General features: G+C 47.6%; 1 protein-coding gene across 7 annotated transcripts in view; it reads left to right on the top strand.

Moving 5' to 3' along the window:
* Positions 1 to 23,913, top strand: part of golga4 (golgin A4) — a 208,793-nt gene that overhangs the window by 172,761 nt on the left and 12,119 nt on the right. For all 7 annotated transcript variants that reach the window (XM_069920317.1, XM_069920314.1, XM_069920316.1 and 4 more), the window contains 4 exons: positions 15,445 to 15,471; positions 16,477 to 16,545; positions 16,627 to 16,702; positions 20,173 to 20,273. In XM_069920317.1, coding sequence (XP_069776418.1) covers positions 15,445 to 15,471; positions 16,477 to 16,545; positions 16,627 to 16,702; positions 20,173 to 20,273 — 273 coding nt within the window. The remainder of the gene's footprint in view (positions 1 to 15,444; positions 15,472 to 16,476; positions 16,546 to 16,626; positions 16,703 to 20,172; positions 20,274 to 23,913) is intronic.

The following is a 23,913-nucleotide window of genomic DNA, read 5'->3' as shown; positions in this document are numbered from 1 at the left end:
GCGGATGTTATGCTGAAGTGTTGAGGCCTCTGGTAATGTGGCGTATGTTATGCTGAAGTGATGAGGCCTCTGGTAATGTGGTGGATGTTATGCTGAAGTGATGAAGCCTCTGGTAATATGGCGGATGTTATGCTGAAGTGATGAGGCCTCTGGTAATATGGCGGATGGTATGCTGAAGTGATGAGGCCTCTGGTAATGTGGTGGATGTTATGCTGAAGTGATGAGGCCTCTGGTAATGTGGCGGACGTTGTGCTGAAGTGATGAGGCCTCTGGTAATGTGGTGGATGTTATGCTGAAGTGATGAGGCCTCTGGTAATGTGGCGGATGTTATGCTGAAGTGATGAGGCCTCTGGTAATGTGGCGGATGTTATGCTGAAGTGATGAGGCCTCTGGTAATGTGGCGGATGTTATGCTGAAGTGATGAGGCCTCTGGTAAATGTGGCGGATGTTATGCTGAAGTGATGAGGCCTCTGGTAATGTGGCGGATGATATGCTGAAGTGATGAGGCCTCTGGTAAATGTGGCGGATGTTATGCTGAAGTGATGAGGCCTCTGGTAATGTGGCGGATGTTATGCTGAAGTGATGAGGCTTCTGGTAATGTGGCGGATGATATGCTGAAGTGATGAGGCCTCTGGTAATGTGGCGGATGATATGCTGAAGCGATGAGGCCTCTGGTAATGTGGCGGATGTTATGCTGAAGTGATGAGGCCTCTGGTAATGTGGCGGATGTTATGCTGAAGTGATGAGGCCTCTGGTAATGTGGCGGATGTTATGCTGAAGTGATGAGGCCTCTGGTAATGTGGCGGATGTTATGCTGAAGTGATGAGGCCTCCGGTAATGTGGCGGATGATATGCTGAAGCGATGAGGCCTCTGGTAATGTGGCGGATGTTTTGCTGAAGCGATGAGGCCTCTGGTAATGTGGCGGATGATATGCTGAAGTGATGAGGCCTCTGGTAATGTGGCGGATGTTATGCTGAAGCGATGAGGCCTCTGGTAATGTGGCGGATGTTATGCTGAAGTGATGAGGCCTCTGGTTATGTGGCGGATGTTATGCTGAAGTGATGAGGCCTCTGGTAATGTGGCGGATGTTATGCTGAAGTGATGAGGCCTCTGGTAATGTGGCGGATGTTATGCTGAAGCGATGAGGCCTTTGGTAATGTGGTGGATGTTATGCTGAAGCGATGAGGCCTCTGGTAATGTGGCGGATGTTATGCTGAAGCAATGAGGCCTCTGGTAATGTGGCGGATGTTATGCTGAAGTGATGAGGCCTCTGGTAATGTGGCGGATGTTATGCTGAAGCGATGAGGCCTTTGGTAATGTGGTGGATGTTATGCTGAAGCGATGAGGCCTCTGGTAATGTGGCGGATGTTATGCTGAAGCAATGAGGCCTCTGGTAATGTGGTGGATGTTATGCTGAAGCGATGAGGCCTCTGGTAATGTGGCGGATGTTATGCTGAAGCAATGAGGCCTCTGGTAATGTGGCGGATGTTATGCTGAAGCGATGAGGCCTCTGGTAATGTGGCGGATGTTATGCTGAAGTGATGAGGCCTCTGGTAATGTGGCGGATGTTATGCTGAAGTGATGAGGCTTCTGGTAATGTGGCGGATGATATGCTGAAGTGATGAGGCCTCTGGTAAATGTTGCGGATGTTATGCTGAAGTGATGAGGCTTCTGGTAATGTGGCGGATGATATGCTGAAGCGATGAGGCCTCTGGTAATGTGGCGGATGTTATGCTGAAGCGAGGAGGCCTCTGGTAATGTGGCGGATGTTATGCTGAAGTGATGAGGCCTCTGGTAATGTGGCGGATGTTATGCTGAAGCGATGAGGCCTCTGGTAATGTGGCGGATGTTATGCTGAAGTGATGAGGCCTCTGGTAATGTGGTGGATGTTATGCTGAAGTGATGAGGCCTCTGGTAATGTGGTGGATGTTATGCTGAAGTGATGAGGCCTCTGGTAATGTGGCGGATGTTATGCTGAAGTGATGAGGCCTCTGGTAATGTGGTGGATGTTATGCTGAAGTGATGAGGCCTCTGGTAAATGTGGCGGATGTTATGCTGAAGTGATGAGGCCTCTGGTAATGTGGCGGATGTTATGCTGAAGTGATGAGGCCTCTGGTAATGTGGCGGATGATATGCTGAAGTGATGAGGCCTCTGGTAAATGTGGCGGATGTTATGCTGAAGTGATGAGGCCTCTGGTAATGTGGCGGATGATATGCTGAAGTGATGAGGCCTCTGGTAAATGTGGCGGATGTTATGCTGAAGTGATGAGGCCGCTGGTAATGTGGTGGATGTTATGCTGAAGTGATGAGGCCTCTGGTAATGTGGCGGATGTTATGCCGAAGCGATGAGGCCTCTGGTAATGTGGTGGATGTTATGCTGAAGTGATGATGCCTCTGGTAATGTGGCGGATGTTATGCTGAAGTGATGAGGCCTCTGGTAATGTGGCGGATGTTGTGCTGAAGTGATGAGGCCGCTGGTAATGTGGCGGATGTTATGCTGAAGCGATGAGGCCTCTGGTAATGTGGCGGACGTTGTGGTGAAGTGATGAGGCCGCTGGTAATGTGGCAGATGTTATGCTGAAGTGATGAGGCCTCTGGTAATGTGGCGGACGTTGTGCTGAAGTGATGAGGCCTCTGGTAATGTGGCGGATGTTATGCTGAAGTGATGAGGCCTCTGGTAAATGTGGCGGATGTTATGCTGAAGTGATGAGGCCTCTGGTAAATGTGGCGGATGTTATGCTGAAGCGATGAGGCCTCTGGTAATGTGGCGGACGTTGTGGTGAAGTGATGAGGCCGCTGGTAATGTGGCAGATGTTATGCTGAAGTGATGAGGCCTCTGGTAATGTGGCGGACGTTGTGCTGAAGTGATGAGGCCTCTGGTAATGTGGCGGATGTTATGCTGAAGTGATGAGGCCTCTGGTAAATGTGGCGGATGTTATGCTGAAGTGATGAGGCCTCTGGTAATGTGGCGGACGTTGTGCTGAAGTGATGAGGCCTCTGGTAATGTGGCGGACGTTGTGCTGAAGTGATGAAGCCACTGGTAAATGTGGCGGATGTTATGCTGAAGTGATGAGGCCTCTGGTAAATGTGGCGGATGTTATGCTGAAGTGATGAGGCCTCTGGTAATGTGGCGGATGATATGCTGAAGTGATGAGGCCTCTGGTAAATGTGGCGGATGTTATGCTGAAGTGATGAGGCCTCTGGTAATGTGGCGGATGTTATGCTGAAGTGATGAGGCTTCTGGTAATGTGGCGGATGATATGCTGAAGCGATGAGGCCTCTGGTAATGTTGCGGATGTTATGCTGAAGCGATGAGGCCTCTGGTAATGTGGCGGATGTTATGCTGAAGTGATGAGGCCTCTGGTAATGTGGCGGATGTTATGCTGAAGTGATGAGGCCTCTGGTAATGTGGCGGATGATATGCTGAAGCGATGAGGCCTCTGGTAATGTGGCGGATGTTATGCTGAAGCGATGAGGCCTCTGGTAATGTGGCGGATGTTATGCTGAAGTGATGAGGCCTCTGGTAATGTGGCGGATGTTATGCTGAAGCGATGAGACCTCTGGTAATGTGGCGGATGTTATGCTGAAGTGATGAAGCCACTGGTAAATGTGGCGGATGTTATGCTGAAGTGATGAGGCCTCTGGTAAAATGGCGGATGTTCTGCTGAAGTGATGAGGCCTCTGGTAATGTGGTGGATGTTATGCTGAAGTGATGAGGCCTCTGGTAATATGGCGGATGGTATGCTGAAGTGATGAGGCCTCTGGTAATGTGGTGGATGTTATGCTGAAGTGATGAGGCCTCTGGTAATGTGGCGGACGTTGTGCTGAAGTGATGAGGCCTCTGGTAATGTGGCGGATGTTATGCTGAAGCGATGAGGCCTCTGGTAATATGGCGGATGTTATGCTGAAGTGATGAGGCCTCTGGTAATGTGGCGGATGTTATGCTGAAGTGATGAGGCCTCTGGTAATGTGGTGGATGTTATGCTGAAGTGATTAGGCCTCTGGTAATGTGGCGGATGTTATGCTGAAGTGATGAGGCCTCTGGTAATGTGGTGGATGTTATGCTGAAGTGATGAAGCCTCTGGTAAATGTGGCGGATGTTATGCTGAAGCGATGAGGCCTCTGGTAATGTGGCGGATGTTATGCTGAAGTGTTGAGGCCTCTGGTAATGTGGCGTATGTTATGCTGAAGTGATGAGGCCTCTGGTAATGTGGTGGATGTTATGCTGAAGTGATGAAGCCTCTTGTAATATGGCGGATGTTATGCTGAAGTGATGAGGCCTCTGGTAATATGGCGGATGGTATGCTGAAGTGATGAGGCCTCTGGTAATGTGGTGGATGTTATGCTGAAGTGATGAGGCCTCTGGTAATGTGGCGGACGTTGTGCTGAAGTGATGAGGCCTCTGGTAATGTGGTGGATGTTATGCTGAAGTGATGAGGCCTCTGGTAATGTGGCGGATGTTATGCTGAAGTGATGAGGCCTCTGGTAATGTGGCGGATGTTATGCTGAAGCGATGAGGCCTCTGGTAATGTGGCGGATGTTATGCTGAAGAGATGAGGCCTCTGGTAATATGGCGGATGTTATGCTGAAGTGATGAGGCCTCTGGTAATGTGGTGGATGTTATGCTGAAGTGATGAGGCCTCTGGTAATGTGGCGGATGTTATGCTGAAGTGATGAGGCCTCTGGTAATATGGCGGATGTTATGCTGAAGTGATGAGGCCTCTGGTAATGTGGCGGATGTTATGCTGAAGTGATGAGGCCTCTGGTAATATGGCGGATGATATGCTCAAGTGATGAGGCCTCTGGTAATGTGGTGGATGTTATGCTGAAGTGATGAAGCCTCTGGTAATGTGGCGGATGTTATGCTGAAGTGATGAGGCCTCTGGTAATGTGGCGGATGTTATGCTGAAGCGATGAGGCCTCTGGTAAATGTGGCGGATGTTATGCTGAAGCGATGAGGCCTCTGGTAATGTGGTGGATGTTATGCTGAAGTGATGAAGCCTCTGGTAAATGTGGCGGATGTTATGCTGAAGCGATGAGGCCTCTGGTAATGTGGTGGATGTTATGCTGAAGTGATGAAGCCACTAGTAAATGTGGCGGATGTTATGCTGAAGTGATGAGGCCTCTGGTAATATGGCGGATGGTATGCTGAAGTGATGAGGCCTCTGGTAATGTGGTGGATGTTATGCTGAAGCGATGAGGCCTCTGGTAATGTAGCGGATGTTATGCTGAAGTGATGAGGCCTCTGGTAATGTGGCGGATGTTATGCTGAAGTGATGAGGCCTCTGGTAATGTGGTGGATGTTATGCTGAAGCGATGAGGCCTCTGGTAATTGGCGGATGTTATGCTGAAGTGATGAGGCCTCTGGTAATGTGGTGGATGTTATGCTGAAGTGATGAGGCCTCTGGTAATGTGGCGGATGTTATGCTGAAGCGATGAGACCTCTGGTAATGTGGTGGATGTTATGCTGAAGTGATGAAGCCTCTGGTAAATGTGGCGGATATTATGCTGAAGTGATGAGGCCTCTGGTAATGTGGCGGATGTTATGCTGAAGCGATGAGGCCTCTGGTAATGTGGCGGATGTTATGCTGAAGCGATGAGGCCTCTGGTAATGTGGCGGATGTTATGCTGAAGTGATGAGGCCTCTGGTAATGTGGCGGATGTTATGCTGAAGCGATGAGGCCTCTGGTAATGTGGCGGATGTTATGCTGAAGCGATGAGGCCTCTGGTAATGTGGCGGATGTTATGCTGAAGCGATGAGGCCTCTGGTAATGTGGCGGATGTTATGCTGAAGTGATGAAGCCACTGGTAAATGTGGCGGATGTTATGCTGAAGTGATGAGGCCTCTGGTAATGTGGTGGATGTTATGCCGAAGTGATGAAGCCACTAGTAAATGTGGCGGATGTTATGCTGAAGTGATGAGGCCTCTGGTAATATGGCGGATGGTATGCTGAAGTGATGAGGCCTCTGGTAATGTGGTGGATGTTATGCTGAAGTGATGAGGCCTCTGGTAATGTGGCGGATGTTATGCTGAAGCGATGAGGCCTCTGGTAAATGTGGCGGATGTTATGCTGAAGCGATGAGGCCTCTGGTAATGTGGTGGATGTTATGCTGAAGTGATGAAGCCTCTGGTAAATGTGGCGGATGTTATGCTGAAGCGATGAGGCCTCTGGTAATGTGGTGGATGTTATGCTGAAGTGATGAAGCCTCTGGTAAATGTGGCGGATGTTATGCTGAAGTGATGAGGCCTCTGGTAATGAGGCGGATGTTATGCTGAAGCGATGAGGCCTCTCGTAATGTGGCGGATGTTATGCTGAAGCGATGAGGCCTCTGGTAATGTGGCGGATGTTATGCTGAAGTGATGAGGCCTCTTGTAATGTGGCGGATGTTATGCTGAAGCGATGAGGCCTCTGGTAAATGTGGCGGATGTTATGCTGAAGCGATGAGGCCTCTGGTAATGTGGCAGACATTGTGCTGAAGTGATGAGGCCGCTGGTAATGTGGCGGATGTTATGCTGAAGCGATGAGGCCTCTGGTAATGTGGCGGATGTTATGCTGAAGTGATGAGGCCTCTGGTAAATGTGGTGGATGTTATGCTGAAGCGATGAGGCCTCTGGTAATGTGGCGGATGTTATGCTGAAGCAATGAGGCCTCTGGTAATGTGGCGGATGTTATGCAGAAGCGATGAGGCCTCTGGTAATGTGGCGGACGTTGTGCTGAAGTGATGAGGCCGCTGGTAATGTGGCGGATGTTATGCTGAAGCGATGAGGCCTCTGGTAAATGTGGTGGATGTTATGCTGAAGCGATGAGGCCTCTGGTAAATGTGGCGGATGTTATGCTGAAGTGATGAGGCCTCTGGTAAATGTGGCGGATGTTATGCTGAAGCGATGAGGCCTCTGGTAATGTGGCGGACGTTGTGCTGAAGTGATGAGGCCGCTGGTAATGTGGCTGATGTTATGCTGAAGTGATGAGGCCTCTGGTAAATGTGGTGGATGTTATGCTGAAGCGATGAGGCCTCTGGTAATGTGGCGGATGTTATGCTGAAGCGATGAGGCCTCTGGTAATGTGGCGGATGTTATGCTGAAGCGATGAGGCCTCTGGTAATGTGGCGGACGTTGTGCTGAAGTGATGAGGCCGCTGGTAATGTGGCGGATGTTATGCTGAAGTGATGAGGCCTCTGGTAAATGTGTCAGATGTTATGCTGAAGTGATGAGGCCTCTGGTAATGTGGCGGATGTTATGCTGAAGTGATGAGGCCTCTGGTAAATGTGGTGGATGTTATGCTGAAGCGATGAGGCCTCTGGTAATGTGGTGGATGTTATGCTGAAGTGATGAGGCATCTGGTAAATGTGGCGGATGTTATGCTGAAGTGATGAGGCCTCTGGTAATGTGGCGGATGTTATGCTGAAGCGATGAGGCCTCTGGTAATGTGGTGGATGTTATGCTGAAGCGATGAGGCCTCTGGTAAATGTGGCGGATCTTATGCTGCAGTGATGAGGCCTCTGGTAATGTGGCGGATGTTATGCTGAAGCGATGAGGCCTCTGGTAAATGTGGCGGATGTTGTGCTGAAGTGATGAGGCCGCTGGTAATGTGGCGGATGTTGTGCTGAAGTGATGAGGCCGCTGGTAAATGTGGCGGATGTTATGCTGAAGTGATGAGGCCTCTGGTAATGTGGCGGATGTTGTGCTGAAGTGATGAGGCCGCTGGTAATGTGGCAGATGTTATGCTGAAGTGATGAGGCCTCTGGTAATGTGGCGGACGTTGTGCTGAAGTGATGAGGCCTCTGGTAATGTGGCGGACGTTGTGCTGAAGTGATGAGGCCTCTGGTAATGTGGCGGATGTTATGCTGAAGTGATGAGGCCTCTGGTAATGTGGTGGATGTTATGCTGAAGTGATGAGGCCTCTGGTAATGTGGTGGATGTTATGCTGAAGCGATGAGGCCTCTGGTAATGTGGTGGATGTTATGCTGAAGCGATGAGGCCTCTGGTAATGTGGCGGATGTTATGCTGAAGTGATGAGTCCTCTGGTAATGTGGTGGATGTTATGCTGGAGCGATGAGGCCTCTGGTAATGTGGTGGATGTTATGCTGAAGCGATGAGGCCTCTGGTAATGTGGTGGATGTTATGCTGAAGTGATGAGGCCTCTGGTAATGTGGTGGATGTTATGCTGAAGCGATGAGGCCTCTGGTAATGTGGCGGATGTTATGCTGAAGTGATGAGGCCTCTGGTAATGTGGCGGATGTTATGCTGAAGTGATGAGGCCTCTGGTAATGTGGCGGATGTTATGCTGAAGCGATGAGACCTCTGGTAATGTGGCGGATGTTATGCTGAAGTGATGAAGCCACTGGTAAATGTGGCGGATGTTATGCTGAAGTGATGAGGCCTCTGGTAAAATGGCGGATGTTCTGCTGAAGTGATGAGGCCTCTGGTAATGTGGTGGATGTTATGCTGAAGTGATGAGGCCTCTGGTAATATGGCGGATGGTATGCTGAAGTGATGAGGCCTCTGGTAATGTGGTGGATGTTATGCTGAAGTGATGAGGCCTCTGGTAATGTGGCGGACGTTGTGCTGAAGTGATGAGGCCTCTGGTAATGTGGCGGATGTTATGCTGAAGCGATGAGGCCTCTGGTAATATGGCGGATGTTATGCTGAAGTGATGAGGCCTCTGGTAATGTGGCGGATGTTATGCTGAAGTGATGAGGCCTCTGGTAATGTGGTGGATGTTATGCTGAAGTGATTAGGCCTCTGGTAATGTGGCGGATGTTATGCTGAAGTGATGAGGCCTCTGGTAATGTGGTGGATGTTATGCTGAAGTGATGAAGCCTCTGGTAAATGTGGCGGATGTTATGCTGAAGCGATGAGGCCTCTGGTAATGTGGCGGATGTTATGCTGAAGTGTTGAGGCCTCTGGTAATGTGGCGTATGTTATGCTGAAGTGATGAGGCCTCTGGTAATGTGGTGGATGTTATGCTGAAGTGATGAAGCCTCTGGTAATATGGCGGATGTTATGCTGAAGTGATGAGGCCTCTGGTAATATGGCGGATGGTATGCTGAAGTGATGAGGCCTCTGGTAATGTGGTGGATGTTATGCTGAAGTGATGAGGCCTCTGGTAATGTGGCGGACGTTGTGCTGAAGTGATGAGGCCTCTGGTAATGTGGTGGATGTTATGCTGAAGTGATGAGGCCTCTGGTAATGTGGCGGATGTTATGCTGAAGTGATGAGGCCTCTGGTAATGTGGCGGATGTTATGCTGAAGTGATGAGGCCTCTGGTAATGTGGCGGATGTTATGCTGAAGTGATGAGGCCTCTGGTAAATGTGGCGGATGTTATGCTGAAGTGATGAGGCCTCTGGTAATGTGGCGGATGATATGCTGAAGTGATGAGGCCTCTGGTAAATGTGGCGGATGTTATGCTGAAGTGATGAGGCCTCTGGTAATGTGGCGGATGTTATGCTGAAGTGATGAGGCTTCTGGTAATGTGGCGGATGATATGCTGAAGTGATGAGGCCTCTGGTAATGTGGCGGATGATATGCTGAAGCGATGAGGCCTCTGGTAATGTGGCGGATGTTATGCTGAAGTGATGAGGCCTCTGGTAATGTGGCGGATGTTATGCTGAAGTGATGAGGCCTCTGGTAATGTGGCGGATGTTATGCTGAAGTGATGAGGCCTCTGGTAATGTGGCGGATGTTATGCTGAAGTGATGAGGCCTCCGGTAATGTGGCGGATGATATGCTGAAGCGATGAGGCCTCTGGTAATGTGGCGGATGTTTTGCTGAAGCGATGAGGCCTCTGGTAATGTGGCGGATGATATGCTGAAGTGATGAGGCCTCTGGTAATGTGGCGGATGTTATGCTGAAGCGATGAGGCCTCTGGTAATGTGGCGGATGTTATGCTGAAGTGATGAGGCCTCTGGTTATGTGGCGGATGTTATGCTGAAGTGATGAGGCCTCTGGTAATGTGGCGGATGTTATGCTGAAGTGATGAGGCCTCTGGTAATGTGGCGGATGTTATGCTGAAGCGATGAGGCCTTTGGTAATGTGGTGGATGTTATGCTGAAGCGATGAGGCCTCTGGTAATGTGGCGGATGTTATGCTGAAGCAATGAGGCCTCTGGTAATGTGGCGGATGTTATGCTGAAGTGATGAGGCCTCTGGTAATGTGGCGGATGTTATGCTGAAGCGATGAGGCCTTTGGTAATGTGGTGGATGTTATGCTGAAGCGATGAGGCCTCTGGTAATGTGGCGGATGTTATGCTGAAGCAATGAGGCCTCTGGTAATGTGGTGGATGTTATGCTGAAGCGATGAGGCCTCTGGTAATGTGGCGGATGTTATGCTGAAGCAATGAGGCCTCTGGTAATGTGGCGGATGTTATGCTGAAGCGATGAGGCCTCTGGTAATGTGGCGGATGTTATGCTGAAGTGATGAGGCCTCTGGTAATGTGGCGGATGTTATGCTGAAGTGATGAGGCTTCTGGTAATGTGGCGGATGATATGCTGAAGTGATGAGGCCTCTGGTAAATGTTGCGGATGTTATGCTGAAGTGATGAGGCTTCTGGTAATGTGGCGGATGATATGCTGAAGCGATGAGGCCTCTGGTAATGTGGCGGATGTTATGCTGAAGCGAGGAGGCCTCTGGTAATGTGGCGGATGTTATGCTGAAGTGATGAGGCCTCTGGTAATGTGGCGGATGTTATGCTGAAGCGATGAGGCCTCTGGTAATGTGGCGGATGTTATGCTGAAGTGATGAGGCCTCTGGTAATGTGGTGGATGTTATGCTGAAGTGATGAGGCCTCTGGTAATGTGGTGGATGTTATGCTGAAGTGATGAGGCCTCTGGTAATGTGGCGGATGTTATGCTGAAGTGATGAGGCCTCTGGTAATGTGGTGGATGTTATGCTGAAGTGATGAGGCCTCTGGTAAATGTGGCGGATGTTATGCTGAAGTGATGAGGCCTCTGGTAATGTGGCGGATGTTATGCTGAAGTGATGAGGCCTCTGGTAATGTGGCGGATGATATGCTGAAGTGATGAGGCCTCTGGTAAATGTGGCGGATGTTATGCTGAAGTGATGAGGCCTCTGGTAATGTGGCGGATGATATGCTGAAGTGATGAGGCCTCTGGTAAATGTGGCGGATGTTATGCTGAAGTGATGAGGCCGCTGGTAATGTGGTGGATGTTATGCTGAAGTGATGAGGCCTCTGGTAATGTGGCGGATGTTATGCCGAAGCGATGAGGCCTCTGGTAATGTGGTGGATGTTATGCTGAAGTGATGATGCCTCTGGTAATGTGGCGGATGTTATGCTGAAGTGATGAGGCCTCTGGTAATGTGGCGGATGTTGTGCTGAAGTGATGAGGCCGCTGGTAATGTGGCGGATGTTATGCTGAAGCGATGAGGCCTCTGGTAATGTGGCGGACGTTGTGGTGAAGTGATGAGGCCGCTGGTAATGTGGCAGATGTTATGCTGAAGTGATGAGGCCTCTGGTAATGTGGCGGACGTTGTGCTGAAGTGATGAGGCCTCTGGTAATGTGGCGGATGTTATGCTGAAGTGATGAGGCCTCTGGTAAATGTGGCGGATGTTATGCTGAAGTGATGAGGCCTCTGGTAAATGTGGCGGATGTTATGCTGAAGCGATGAGGCCTCTGGTAATGTGGCGGACGTTGTGGTGAAGTGATGAGGCCGCTGGTAATGTGGCAGATGTTATGCTGAAGTGATGAGGCCTCTGGTAATGTGGCGGACGTTGTGCTGAAGTGATGAGGCCTCTGGTAATGTGGCGGATGTTATGCTGAAGTGATGAGGCCTCTGGTAAATGTGGCGGATGTTATGCTGAAGTGATGAGGCCTCTGGTAATGTGGCGGACGTTGTGCTGAAGTGATGAGGCCTCTGGTAATGTGGCGGACGTTGTGCTGAAGTGATGAAGCCACTGGTAAATGTGGCGGATGTTATGCTGAAGTGATGAGGCCTCTGGTAAATGTGGCGGATGTTATGCTGAAGTGATGAGGCCTCTGGTAATGTGGCGGATGATATGCTGAAGTGATGAGGCCTCTGGTAAATGTGGCGGATGTTATGCTGAAGTGATGAGGCCTCTGGTAATGTGGCGGATGTTATGCTGAAGTGATGAGGCTTCTGGTAATGTGGCGGATGATATGCTGAAGCGATGAGGCCTCTGGTAATGTTGCGGATGTTATGCTGAAGCGATGAGGCCTCTGGTAATGTGGCGGATGTTATGCTGAAGTGATGAGGCCTCTGGTAATGTGGCGGATGTTATGCTGAAGTGATGAGGCCTCTGGTAATGTGGCGGATGATATGCTGAAGCGATGAGGCCTCTGGTAATGTGGCGGATGTTATGCTGAAGCGATGAGGCCTCTGGTAATGTGGCGGATGTTATGCTGAAGTGATGAGGCCTCTGGTAATGTGGCGGATGTTATGCTGAAGTGATGAGGCCTCTGGTAATGTGGCGGATGATATGCTGAAGCGATGAGGCCTCTGGTAATGTGGCGGATGTTATGCTGAAGCGATGAGGCCTCTGGTAATGTGGCGGATGTTATGCTGAAGTGATGAGGCCTCTGGTAATGTGGCGGATGTTATGCTGAAGTGATGAGGCCTCTGGTAATGTGGCGGATGTTATGCTGAAGGGATGAGGCCTCTGGTAATGTGGCGGATGTTATGCTGAAGCGATGAGGCCTCTGGTAATGTGGTGGATGTTATGCTGAAGCGATGAGGCCTCTGGTAATGTGGCGGATGTTATGCTGAAGTGATGAGGCCTCTGGTAATGTGGCGGATGTTATGCTGAAGTGATGAGGCCTCTGGTAATGTGGCGGATGTTATGCTGAAGTGATGAGGCCTCTGGTAATGTGGCGGATGATATGCTGAAGCGATGAGGCCTCTGGTCAATGTGGCGGATGTTATGCTGAAGTGATGAGGCCTCTGGTAATGTGGCGGATGTTATGCTGAAGTGATGAGGCTTCTGGTAATGTGGCGGATGTTATGCTGAAGCGATGAGGCCTCTGGTAATGTGGCGGATGTTATGCTGAAGCATTGAGGCCTCTGGTAATGTGGCGGATGTTATGCTGAAGCGATGAGGCCTCTGGTAATGTGGCGGATGTTATGCTGAAGCGATGAGGCCTCTGGTAATGTGGCGGATGTTATACTGAAGTGATGAGGCCTCTGGTAATGTGGCGGATGTTATGCTGAAGTGATGAGGCCTCTGGTAATGTGGCGGATGTTATGCTGAAGTGATGAGGCTTCTGGTAATGTGGCGGATGTTATGCTGAAGCGATGAGGCCTCTGGTAATGTGGTGGATGTTATGCTGAAGTGATGAGGCCTCTGGTAATGTGGCGGATGTTATGCTGAAGTGATGAGGCCTCTGGTAATGTGGTGGATGTTATGCTGAAGTGATGAGGCCTCTGGTAATGTGGCGGATGTTATGCTGAAGCGATGAGGCCTCTGGTAATGTGGCGGATGTTATGCTGAAGCGATGAGGCCTCTGGTAATGTGGTGGATGTTATGCTGAAGTGATGAGGCCTCTGGTAATGTGGCGGACGTTGTGCTGAAGTGATGAAGCCACTGGTAAATGTGGCGGATGTTATGCTGAAGTGATGAGGCCTCTTGTAATGTGGCGGATGATATGCTGAAGTGATGAGGCCTCTGGTAATGTGGCGGATGATATGCTGAAGTGATGAGGCCTCTGGTAATGTGGCGGATGTTATGCTGAAGCGATGAGGCCTCTGGTAATGTGGCGGATGTTATGCTGAAGTGATGAGGCCTCTGGTAATGTGGCGGATGTTATGCTGAAATGATGAGGCCTCTGGTAATGTGGCGGATGTTATGCTGAAGCGATGAGGCCTCTGGTAATGTGGCGGATGTTATGCTGAAGCGATGAGGCCTCTGGTAATGTGGTGGATGTTATGCTGAAGCGATGAGCCCTCTGGTAATGTGGCGGATGTTATGCTGAAGCGATGAGGCCTCTGGTAATGTGGCGGATGTTATGCTGAAGCGATGAGGCCTCTGGTAATGTGGCGGATGTTATGCTGAAGCGATGAGGCCTCTGGTAATGTGGTGGATGTTATGCTGAAGTGATGAGGCCACTGGTAATGTGGCGGATGTTATGCTGAAGCGATGAGGCCTCTGGTAATGTGGCGGATGATATGCTGAAGTGATGAGGCCTCTGGTAATGTGGCGGATGTTATGCTGAAGCGATGAGGCCTCTGGTAATGTGGCGGATGTTATGCTGAAGTGATGAGGCCTCTGGTAATGTGGCGGATGTTATGCTGAAGCGATGAGGCCTCTGGTAATGTGGCGGATGTTATGCTGAAGCGATGAGGCCTCTGGTAATGTGGTGGATGTTATGCTGAAGCGATGAGCCCTCTGGTAATGTGGCGGATGTTATGCTGAAGCGATGAGGCCTCTGGTAATGTGGCGGATGTTATGCTGAAGCGATGAGGCCTCTGGTAATGTGGCGGATGTTATGCTGAAGCGATGAGGCCTCTGGTAATGTGGTGGATGTTATGCTGAAGTGGTGAGGCCACTGGTAATGTGGCGGATGTTATGCTGAAGCGATGAGGCCTCTGGTAATGTGGCGGATGATATGCTGAAGTGATGAGGCCTCTGGTAATGTGGCGGATGTTATGCTGAAGCGATGAGGCCTCTGGTAATGTGGCGGATGTTATGCTGAAGCGATGAGGCCTCTGGTAATGTGGCGGATGATATGCTGAAGTGATGAGGCCTCTGGTAATGTGGCGGATGTTATGCTGAAGCGATGAGGCCTCTGGTAATGTGGCGGATGTTATGCTGAAGCGATGAGGCCTCTGGTAATGTGGTGGATGTTATGCTGAAGTGATGAGGCCTCTGGTAATGTGGCGGATGTTATGCTGAAGCGATGAGGCCTCTGGTAATGTGGTGGATGTTATGCTGAAGTGATGAGGCCTCTGGTAATGTGGCGGATGTTATGCTGAAGCGATGAGGCCTCTGGTAATGTGGCGGATGTTATGCTGAAGTGATGAGGCTTCTGGTAATGTGGCGGATGTTATGCTGAAGCGATGAGGCCTCTGGTAATGTGGTGGATGTTATGCTGAAGTGATGAGGCCTCTGGTAATGTGGCGGATGTTATGCTGAAGCGATGAGGCCTCTGGTAATGTGGCGGATGTTATGCTGAAGCGATGAGGCCTCTGGTAATGTGGCGGATGTTATGCTGAAGTGATGAGGCTTCTGGTAATGTGGCGGATGTTATGCTGAAGCGATGAGGCCTCTGGTAATGTGGTGGATGTTATGCTGAAGTGATGAGGCCTCTGGTAATGTGGCGGATGTTATGCTGAAGCGATGAGGCCTCTGGTAATGTGGCGGATGTTATGCTGAAGTGATGAGGCCTCTGGTAATGTGGCGGATGTTATGCTGATTATAAGGAAGAATGAAATTCTGTGTTTTGAAGTCTTTTTTATTGTTGATTCATGCAGGGACATCTAACAGTAACAGAACTGCAGGTGAGACATTATTCAAATTATTTTTTATTTATTGATTTAGCCGTTATCAAATACATTGCAAGAAAATACGTTAATTTATTTAATTCTCATTTTCCTTATAACTCAGTTGCAATGTTTCTCTGCCAAATTTGACATTTTTTAGGTTGAAATATTGAACTGTTTTTGGTTAAACACAATTGTGGTCAGAAACCTGCTGAGAAGAAACATCATTGCATTCTTGATTGAGGTCTCAATCTCGAGAATAATGAACTTGGTGTCCAAATATGCCCAAGGAAGTTCTCAATGAGGTCCTCCAGCCTCCCCCAACTTACCCTCACACCATTCCCATTTGTCCACTACTCTACCTTATCTAGTCCCACTCGTCACCTGCCTTTTTTATCAGGTTCTGAAATCTGGAAGCCCTTCGTTGTCTCCACATCATCTCCCAGCCTCCATGTCCACCCCTCCCTCCCCTACCTGGCTCCATGTGCCTATCGGCCCCTCCTCACCCAGATCCACCTATTGCTTGCCACTTCCTGCCTCACCCATCCACACTGAACTCTTAACCTTTAACACACTCAATCGATGCAGGTTATCAACTTGAAACATCTTGACCTATTTGTCTACACAGATGCTTCCTTCAGCAGCTCAGTTTATTTCTTGCCAAATTAAATATTTGTTTGTCATACATTGTCTTTTATAAAATTAATAATTGATAAAATATTGATGACTCCTGCAATGAGAGTTTAAAGTGACATGCTTGATCATTTGAATTACTGAGCAGCTAAGTGGGCTTTTGATTATTTTTATAGATATAATTTGCTTTTTATCATATCTGTAGTTCTGGGAGTCTTTTTGCTCCACTGTGGCAATGATGGGAAGAGGTTTTTATTTGCCATCAGTGCTGCAGACACAAAAGTGTCAGTTGAACCAAAATCTGCTTCTAACTGATGTCAAAAAGGTGTTAAAGAAATTTGTAATCTCAGATAATTCTTTTGATTCCACAATATCTGTTTCATGTATCAGACGCAGCTAGCAGAAAAGACTAGTCTTCTCAGTGATGCCAAACTCCTGGAACAAGAATATAAAGAACAGGTAAAAGAAAAATTTATATTTCCCACTTGTTCGTTTCTGCCTCCAGATTCGACTACATTGTTCTTTTGGTTTATTTTTCAGATTCATTCACTTGAAGATCAGCTTGGACTCCGTGACAAAAGTTCTTGCATGTCGCCATTTCGGATACAGAATAGAGGTACGAATTTTGGAAACCTGTTTTTATTTATATATATATATATATATATATATATATCTATATCTCTCTCTCTCTCTCTCTCTCTCTCTCTCTCTCTCTCTCTCTCTCTCTCTCTCTCTCTCGCGGCATGCAAATGACAACTTCTTGACAGTTGGATAGTTTCCTACATTTTTTTACTCATAAGTTCTAGTCTTGAGCTGACTTGGTCTTCAGTTTATACATTATTTTGCAATGCAAACAGCATTAGCAAGGTTAGTGCTTATTCTCATTCATGTTTGGGTTTGAGAAATGGAATTAGATGCAAAGTTCGAGGACTTGGATCCAAGACCCATGGGGGAAAAAATGCAACAGGCCAGGCCGCGTCTCAGATGATAGTTGCCTTGTGATTTTAAGAGATCCTGCAAATGGTTATATAACTATGTCACTGAATTCAGGAAAGTAGTGTGTATTTTATCATTCTGATTTGTGCCTTGTGGGCGGAGAAAAGCTCATGGATGTAAAGTGGTCTATCACTCACCACAGCAAATCGAGCCTCTGGCCTGTTCTTTTGGCAGTAATATTTCTGCAGCTTGTGCAGCTCGACGTCTGATGCACAATGACCAAGTGGCTGTCTCTTTTTCCAGTTCTGTCAGGGATTGCTGTTGATGAGGTCAGGTAGGCTTATCCCTTGTGGTAAAAACACAGAAATGTTGGAGAAACTCGGCCTCGCAGGTAAAAGATACAGTGTCCTCCATAATGTTTGGGACAAAGATGCTTTTCTCCTTTATTTACCGCTGTGCTCCACAGTTTTAAATGTGTAATTAAACATGTGATTAAGGTGCACATTCCAGATTTTATTCAAGGTAATTTGTTTCCATTTTGATTTGACCATGTAGAAATCACAGCACTTTTTTGTACAAAATTCCCCCATTTCAGGGCATCTGAATGTTTGCAACATTTGGCTTCACAGGTGTTTATGATAACTCAAATACGTTTAAATTGCTTCATTGATGCAGGTCAAAGAGAGCTCGGCTTACCTCTAAGTTTTTGATCACCTTTGGAGTCTAGTCCCATTCTTGTTTTTCAGCCTCATAATGGTTTCTTTGGCTTTCATTGGCAACAAAGTACTACTTTAATATAAAGACCATTACTATGTCCCCAATATTATGGTGCCCTGAAATGAGGGGACTATACATAAAAAGTGCTCTAATTTCTAGGTGGTCAAACCAAAATGCATGCAAATGACCTTGAATAAAATCTGGAATGTACACTTTGATCACATGTGAATTGTTTGATTACAAATTTTAAATTGTGGAGTATAGGGGCAAATAAAGGAAAAAAAAAGTGTCCCAAGCATATAATCGGCGTTTCGGTCTTGAGCCCTTTCAAGGTATGAGTTTAAAAAGCAGACAGGTGCCTGAATTAAAAGAAAAGGCAGGCGGAGGATGACAGACAAATAAACAAAAGGTGGGAATATGGAGAGGGGTGAGAATTGATTTTGGGGCTGGGGGGAGGTTTGGCTGCCATCTCTCTACCCTGCTTACCAAGAATTTCTGCTCAGTGGGAGAGTGAGCGCTTTGCATGCATCAAGCCCTGAGTTCAATCCCTGGCATATCCACACAGCTGTCCATGAATTTCTCCTGGCCTTTTATCCCTTGTACTGATTGATTTGCGAGCTGCTTTATCTGTCCATTCTTGACCGGCTTGCGTTGTAATGGCATTACCAAGGACTCATTGAAATCCCTTTTCCAGAGTATATTCTGCGTCTTTGCTTCTTTCAATGACTCTCATCATTGTGATCTGAGTCACAGAGTTACACAGCATCATTACGCAACAGCATCGTTACGCAACAGCATTGTTACACAGCATCATTACGCAACAGCGTCGTTACACAGCATCATTACGCAACAGCATCGTTACACAGCATCGTCACGCAACAGCATCGTTACACAGCATCGTCACGCAACAGCATCGTTACACAGCATCGTCACGCAACAGCATCGTTACATAGCATCGTCACGCAACAGCATCGTTACGCAGCATCATCACGCAACAGCATCGTCACGCACCAGCATCGTCACGCAACAGCATCGTCACGCAACAGCATCGTCACGCAACAGCATCGTCACGCAACAGCATCGTCACGCAACAGCATCGTCACGCAACAGCATCGTCACGCAACAGCATCGTCACGCAACAGCATCGTCACGCAACAGCATCGTCACGCAACAGCATCGTCACGCAACAGCATCGTCACGCAACAGCATCGTCACGCAACAGCATCGTCACGCAACAGCATCGTCACGCAACAGCATCGTCACGCAACAGCATCGTCACGCAACAGCATCGTCACGCAACAGCATCGTCACGCAACAGCATCGTCACGCAACAGCATCGTCACGCAACAGCATCGTCACGCAACAGCATCGTCACGCAACAGCATCGTCACGCAACAGCATCGTCACGCAACAGCATCGTCACGCAACAGCATCGTCACGCAACAGCATCGTCACGCAACAGCATCGTCACGCAACAGCATCGTCACGCAACAGCATCGTCACGCAACAGCATCGTCACGCAACAGCATCGTCACGCAACAGCATCGTCACGCAATATTTAAACAGCACCTGAACTCAACAGGTCTTGGCGTCCACATGAGGGAAATGTATATCTTGAAGAAGGGCTCAGGCCCAAAACGTTGGCTATATATCTTTACGTCCTATGGATGCTGCATGACCTACTGTGTTTCCTCATCATCTCTGTGTTTTTACTTCATTCAAGAATCTGACCTGGTGCTGCTTAAATATTGTCACTGATCCTGTCTCCACTACTTTCTCTGACAGCTCATTCCAGATACCAACTAATCTTTGTGTGGTGAGGTGGGGGGGAATTACCCCATAGATCTCCTTTAAACTTTCTCCCTTTCACCTGTGACCCTCTCGTTTTAGACAACACTACCAAGGCAAGTAGACTCGGTCTACTTTATCCATGACTCTCATCCTATCCTGTAACCCCTTCAGCTTCCTTTGCTCTAGGGAAAACACACTCAGCTTCCCTATTCTTCATTAAAACTCAAGTCTCCAGTCCAGGCTGCATCCATCTTTTATGCTAAATCATATCTTTCCTGCAGTATAGTGACAAGAACTGCACACAATACTAGTCATTCAGCTTAACCAACTGTAACAAAATAGCCCTCGGGAACACAATTAAGAAAAATGCAGAAGTGTTTAATGCAAATGGACCTTGCGCTCAGGAAGATAGGCAAGGAAGGTTTCAGGTTTTATGTTTTTTGGAGGGTGGGAGGAAACCGGAAACCCACACAGACATGGGGAGAACGTACAAGATCTTTGCAGACAGCACTGGATTTGAACCCGATCACTGGCGCTGTAATAGCGTTGCACTGACCGCTTTTACAGCAATATTGACTGGAATATTGTGGAAATTAACTTTTTTTAAAATCATGTTTTCTCTTTCCTGTTTTTTTACTGCAGATGGAAATTATTCTGTGGATGGTTCTATGATAAGTGAGCCAACAGAGATAGAATATCTTAAGAAGGTGCTGTATGAATACATGATGGGAAAAGAAACAAAGGTATGTGTTAAGTGATCATCATTCCATTTGACTCGCAGGGGTAGACCACTCACTGGCTGATTGGCAGGAAACAGAGAGTAGGAATGTAGGTATCCTCTTCTGGTTGGCTACCAGTTTTGCACGAGGCCACTTCTTTTAACATTGTATATAAATTATTTGGATAATGGAATAGTTTGCTCTTTGGCTAAATTTGCAGATGATACCAAAATAGGTGGTGGACAAGGTGGAGCTGAGGCTACTGAAAGGCTGCAGAGAGACTTGGGTAGATTAGGAGAATGCTGCATAAACTGTGCAAGTCAGGCAGTATCAATAGAAAGTAAAAGATCAGGAGAATGGGCAAAAAGGTGGCAGATGAAAAACAATGTTGGAAAGTGTATGCTCATGTACAATATTATAAAAAATAGATGGGCAGACTATTATTCAGATGAGGCAAAAATTCTAAATTCCCAGCTGCAAAGGGACTTGGGAGACTTCGTGCAAGATATCCTAAAGTTGAGTCGATGCTGAAGGACGCCAGTGTAATGTTGGCATTCACGTGCAGGGATGTAATGTTGAGACTCGATAAAGCACTGGTGATACCTTAGAGAGTACTGTTCAGATCAGTTTTGGGCACCTTATTTGAGAAAAGGCATGGTAGCATTGGAGAGGATTCTGAGAAGATTTATTAGAATGATACCAGGAATGAAAGGGTTACCGTATGAGGAACAATTGCCAGCTCTCAGACTGTACTCGTTGGAGGACAGAAGGCTGAGAGGTGACCTCCTAGAGCTATTCCAAATGCAAAAAGGCCTGGATAGAGTACAGGTAGTCCTTGACTTCTGACCTACGTGTTACAGCCACACGCACATATGACCAATTAAAAAAAAATCTTTATTAAAATTACTGTATAAGTATGTACTTTGTACTAAAAGTACTGTATGCAGTGCTCCCCACCGGCAGCCCAAATTCCCCACTTCCTGGCAGAAGCCCGAGGTCCCTGTTCCGTGACTTATGACCAACCCAAGTTGCAACCAATTTGAAGATTGAAAATCTGTCCCCATTTCATTCCTAAGTTGGGGTCTACCTGAAGATGTGGCAAGGATGTTTCCCATGGTAGAGGATTCTCAGACAAGAGGACATAACTTCAGCTCAGCCTTCAACACTATTATTCCCTCAGTGCTGATCAAGAAGCTCCAAACCCTGGTCCTCTGTACCCCACCTCTGCAACTGGATCCTTGACTTCCTCATTGGACGACCACAGTCAGTACAAATTGGAAATTACATCTCTTCCTTACTGACTATTAACACACTTCAAGGATGTGTACTTAGTCTACTGCTCAACTCACTATACACCCATGTCTGTGTGGCCAGGCACAATTTCAATGCAATCTACAAGTTTGCCGATGACACCACAGCTATCGGTAGAATCACAAACGGCAATGAGGAAGCATTCAGGAGGAGATAGATCAGCTCGTCGAGTGTTGTCATGCCAATAGCCTTGCGCTCAGGATTGTGGACTTCAGAAGGAAGTCAGGAGAACACATCGAGAGCTCAATAGTAGAAAGGGTCAAGATCTTCAAATTCCTGGGTGACACCATCTTCAGGGATCTGTCCTGGAGCCTCCACGTTGATGCAATCACAAAGAAGGCTCATCAGCGGCTATACTTTGTGAGGTGTTTGAGGAGATTCGGCACGTCACCGAAGACTCTTGAAAGCTTCGACAGGAAAGCATTCTGGCTGGTTCAGATTCAGATTTATTGTCAGCTTGCATACATGGCATTCACATACAACCCTGAGATTACTTTTACCTGCAGGCGTGGCAGAATTACCACTAACTAATGGTGCAAAAAATAAACTGTACACAGCATGAACATGTAAACAATCAAAAGAACTGTAACAGATAACAAATATAAATAAATGCAATCAGGGAGAGCAAATAAAATCAATAAAGTGCACAAGTAGAGAGTCTTTAAAAGAGTCCATGATTGAGTTTGTTGTTGAGGACCCTGATAGTAGAGGGGTAGCAGCTGTTCTTGAACCTGGTGGTACAAGTCTTGTGGCACTGTTATCAGTTTCCTGATGGCAGCAGCGAGAACAAGAGCGTGTGTTGAGTGATGTGAGTCTTTGATGATTGCTGCTGCCATCCAATGGCAGCGTTCCCTGTAGGTGTACTCAATAGTGGGGAGGGTTTTTTCGTGTAACATCATAGGTTGTGTCCACTACATTTTGAGGGCTTTATGCTAAAGGGCATTGGTGTTTCCATACCAAACCATGATGCATCCAGTCAGCACACTTTCCACCACGCATCTGTAGAAATTTATAGGGTTTCTGATATAATACCACACCTCCGCAAACTCTTGAGGAAGTAGAGGCGCTGACAGGTTTTCTTCATGATGCCATTGGTGTGTTGGGTCCAGGAAAGATCTTTCAAAATAGTAACTCTGCAGAACCTAAATGTGCTCACCCTCTCTACCTCTGATCCCTAATAATGACTGGATTGCATACCTCTGGCTTTCCTTTCTTGAAGTCAACTATCAGCTCCTAGTCTAGTGACATTGAGTGTAAGGTGGTTGCTGGTGTCCCATTCAGCCAAGTTTTCAATCTCCATCCTGTGTGCTGACTCATCCCCCCCTTTGTACAACCACACCGTGGTACCATCGGCAAATTTGTAAATGGTGCTATGGTCATACTGAACTATACAGTCATAGGTATAAAGTGAATAGAGCAGGGGTCTAAGAACACAGTCCTGTGGTGCTCCGGTATTGATGGAGATCGTGGAGAAGTTCTTACTTATCTTCACTGATTGTGGTTTGGAGGTGAGGAAATCCCTGATCCAGTTATGCAGTAGGGTGTTAACTCCAAGGTCTTGGAGCTTTCTGATTAGTTTTGAGGGGATGATGGTGTTATATGCCGAATTCTAGTTAATAAAGTACATCCGATATATGCACCTTTACTGTCCAGATGTGCAGAACTTTGTGTAGGGACAGTGAGATGGCATCTGCCATAGACCTGTTGCTGCGATAGACAAACTGGAACAGATCCATGTCACCCGCTCAGACAAGGGCTGATCTGTTTCATCTCCAGCCTTTCAAAGCATTTAATCACTGTCGATAGTCATTAAGGCAGGTTACCGCACTCTTCTTGGGCACCGGTATGATTATCACCTGTTTGTAACAGGTGTGTACCATGCCCTGCTGGAGTGAGATATTGAAGATATCGTGAATACCTTGGTAAGTTGAACAGTACAGATCTTTAGTACACAGCCAAGTACTCCCTCTGGGCCAGATGCTTTCCTTGGATTCACTCTCCTGAAGGCATGTCATCCTCAGATACAGACAGGGTGCGATTGTCAGAGGTCATGCGGATGCAGAGAGGTGGTTCTTTGCTGTTATTGTCAACAAGTCATCAAGTACAGTTGCATCACTTTCTGGTACGGAGGTGCCAACGCTCAGGACAAGAAAAATCTCCAGCAGGTGGTTAACTTGGCCTCCGACATCATAGGCATCAGACTTCACTGCAACAAGGTATCTACAAGAGGCGGTGTCTTAATAAAGCAGCCTTTATTCCCAAGGAGCCACACCATCCAGGCCATGCCTTCTTCATTCTGCTACCATTGGGTAAAAAGGTACAGGACCCTAAAGATGAGGACTCAGTGGCACAA

This window comes from Narcine bancroftii, chromosome 2 (genome assembly GCF_036971445.1).
Source record: "Narcine bancroftii isolate sNarBan1 chromosome 2, sNarBan1.hap1, whole genome shotgun sequence".
Classification (NCBI taxonomy): domain Eukaryota; kingdom Metazoa; phylum Chordata; class Chondrichthyes; order Torpediniformes; family Narcinidae; genus Narcine; species Narcine bancroftii.
Note: the sequence above shows the minus strand (reverse complement) of the source record. Positions and strands in the feature narration are given on the sequence as shown.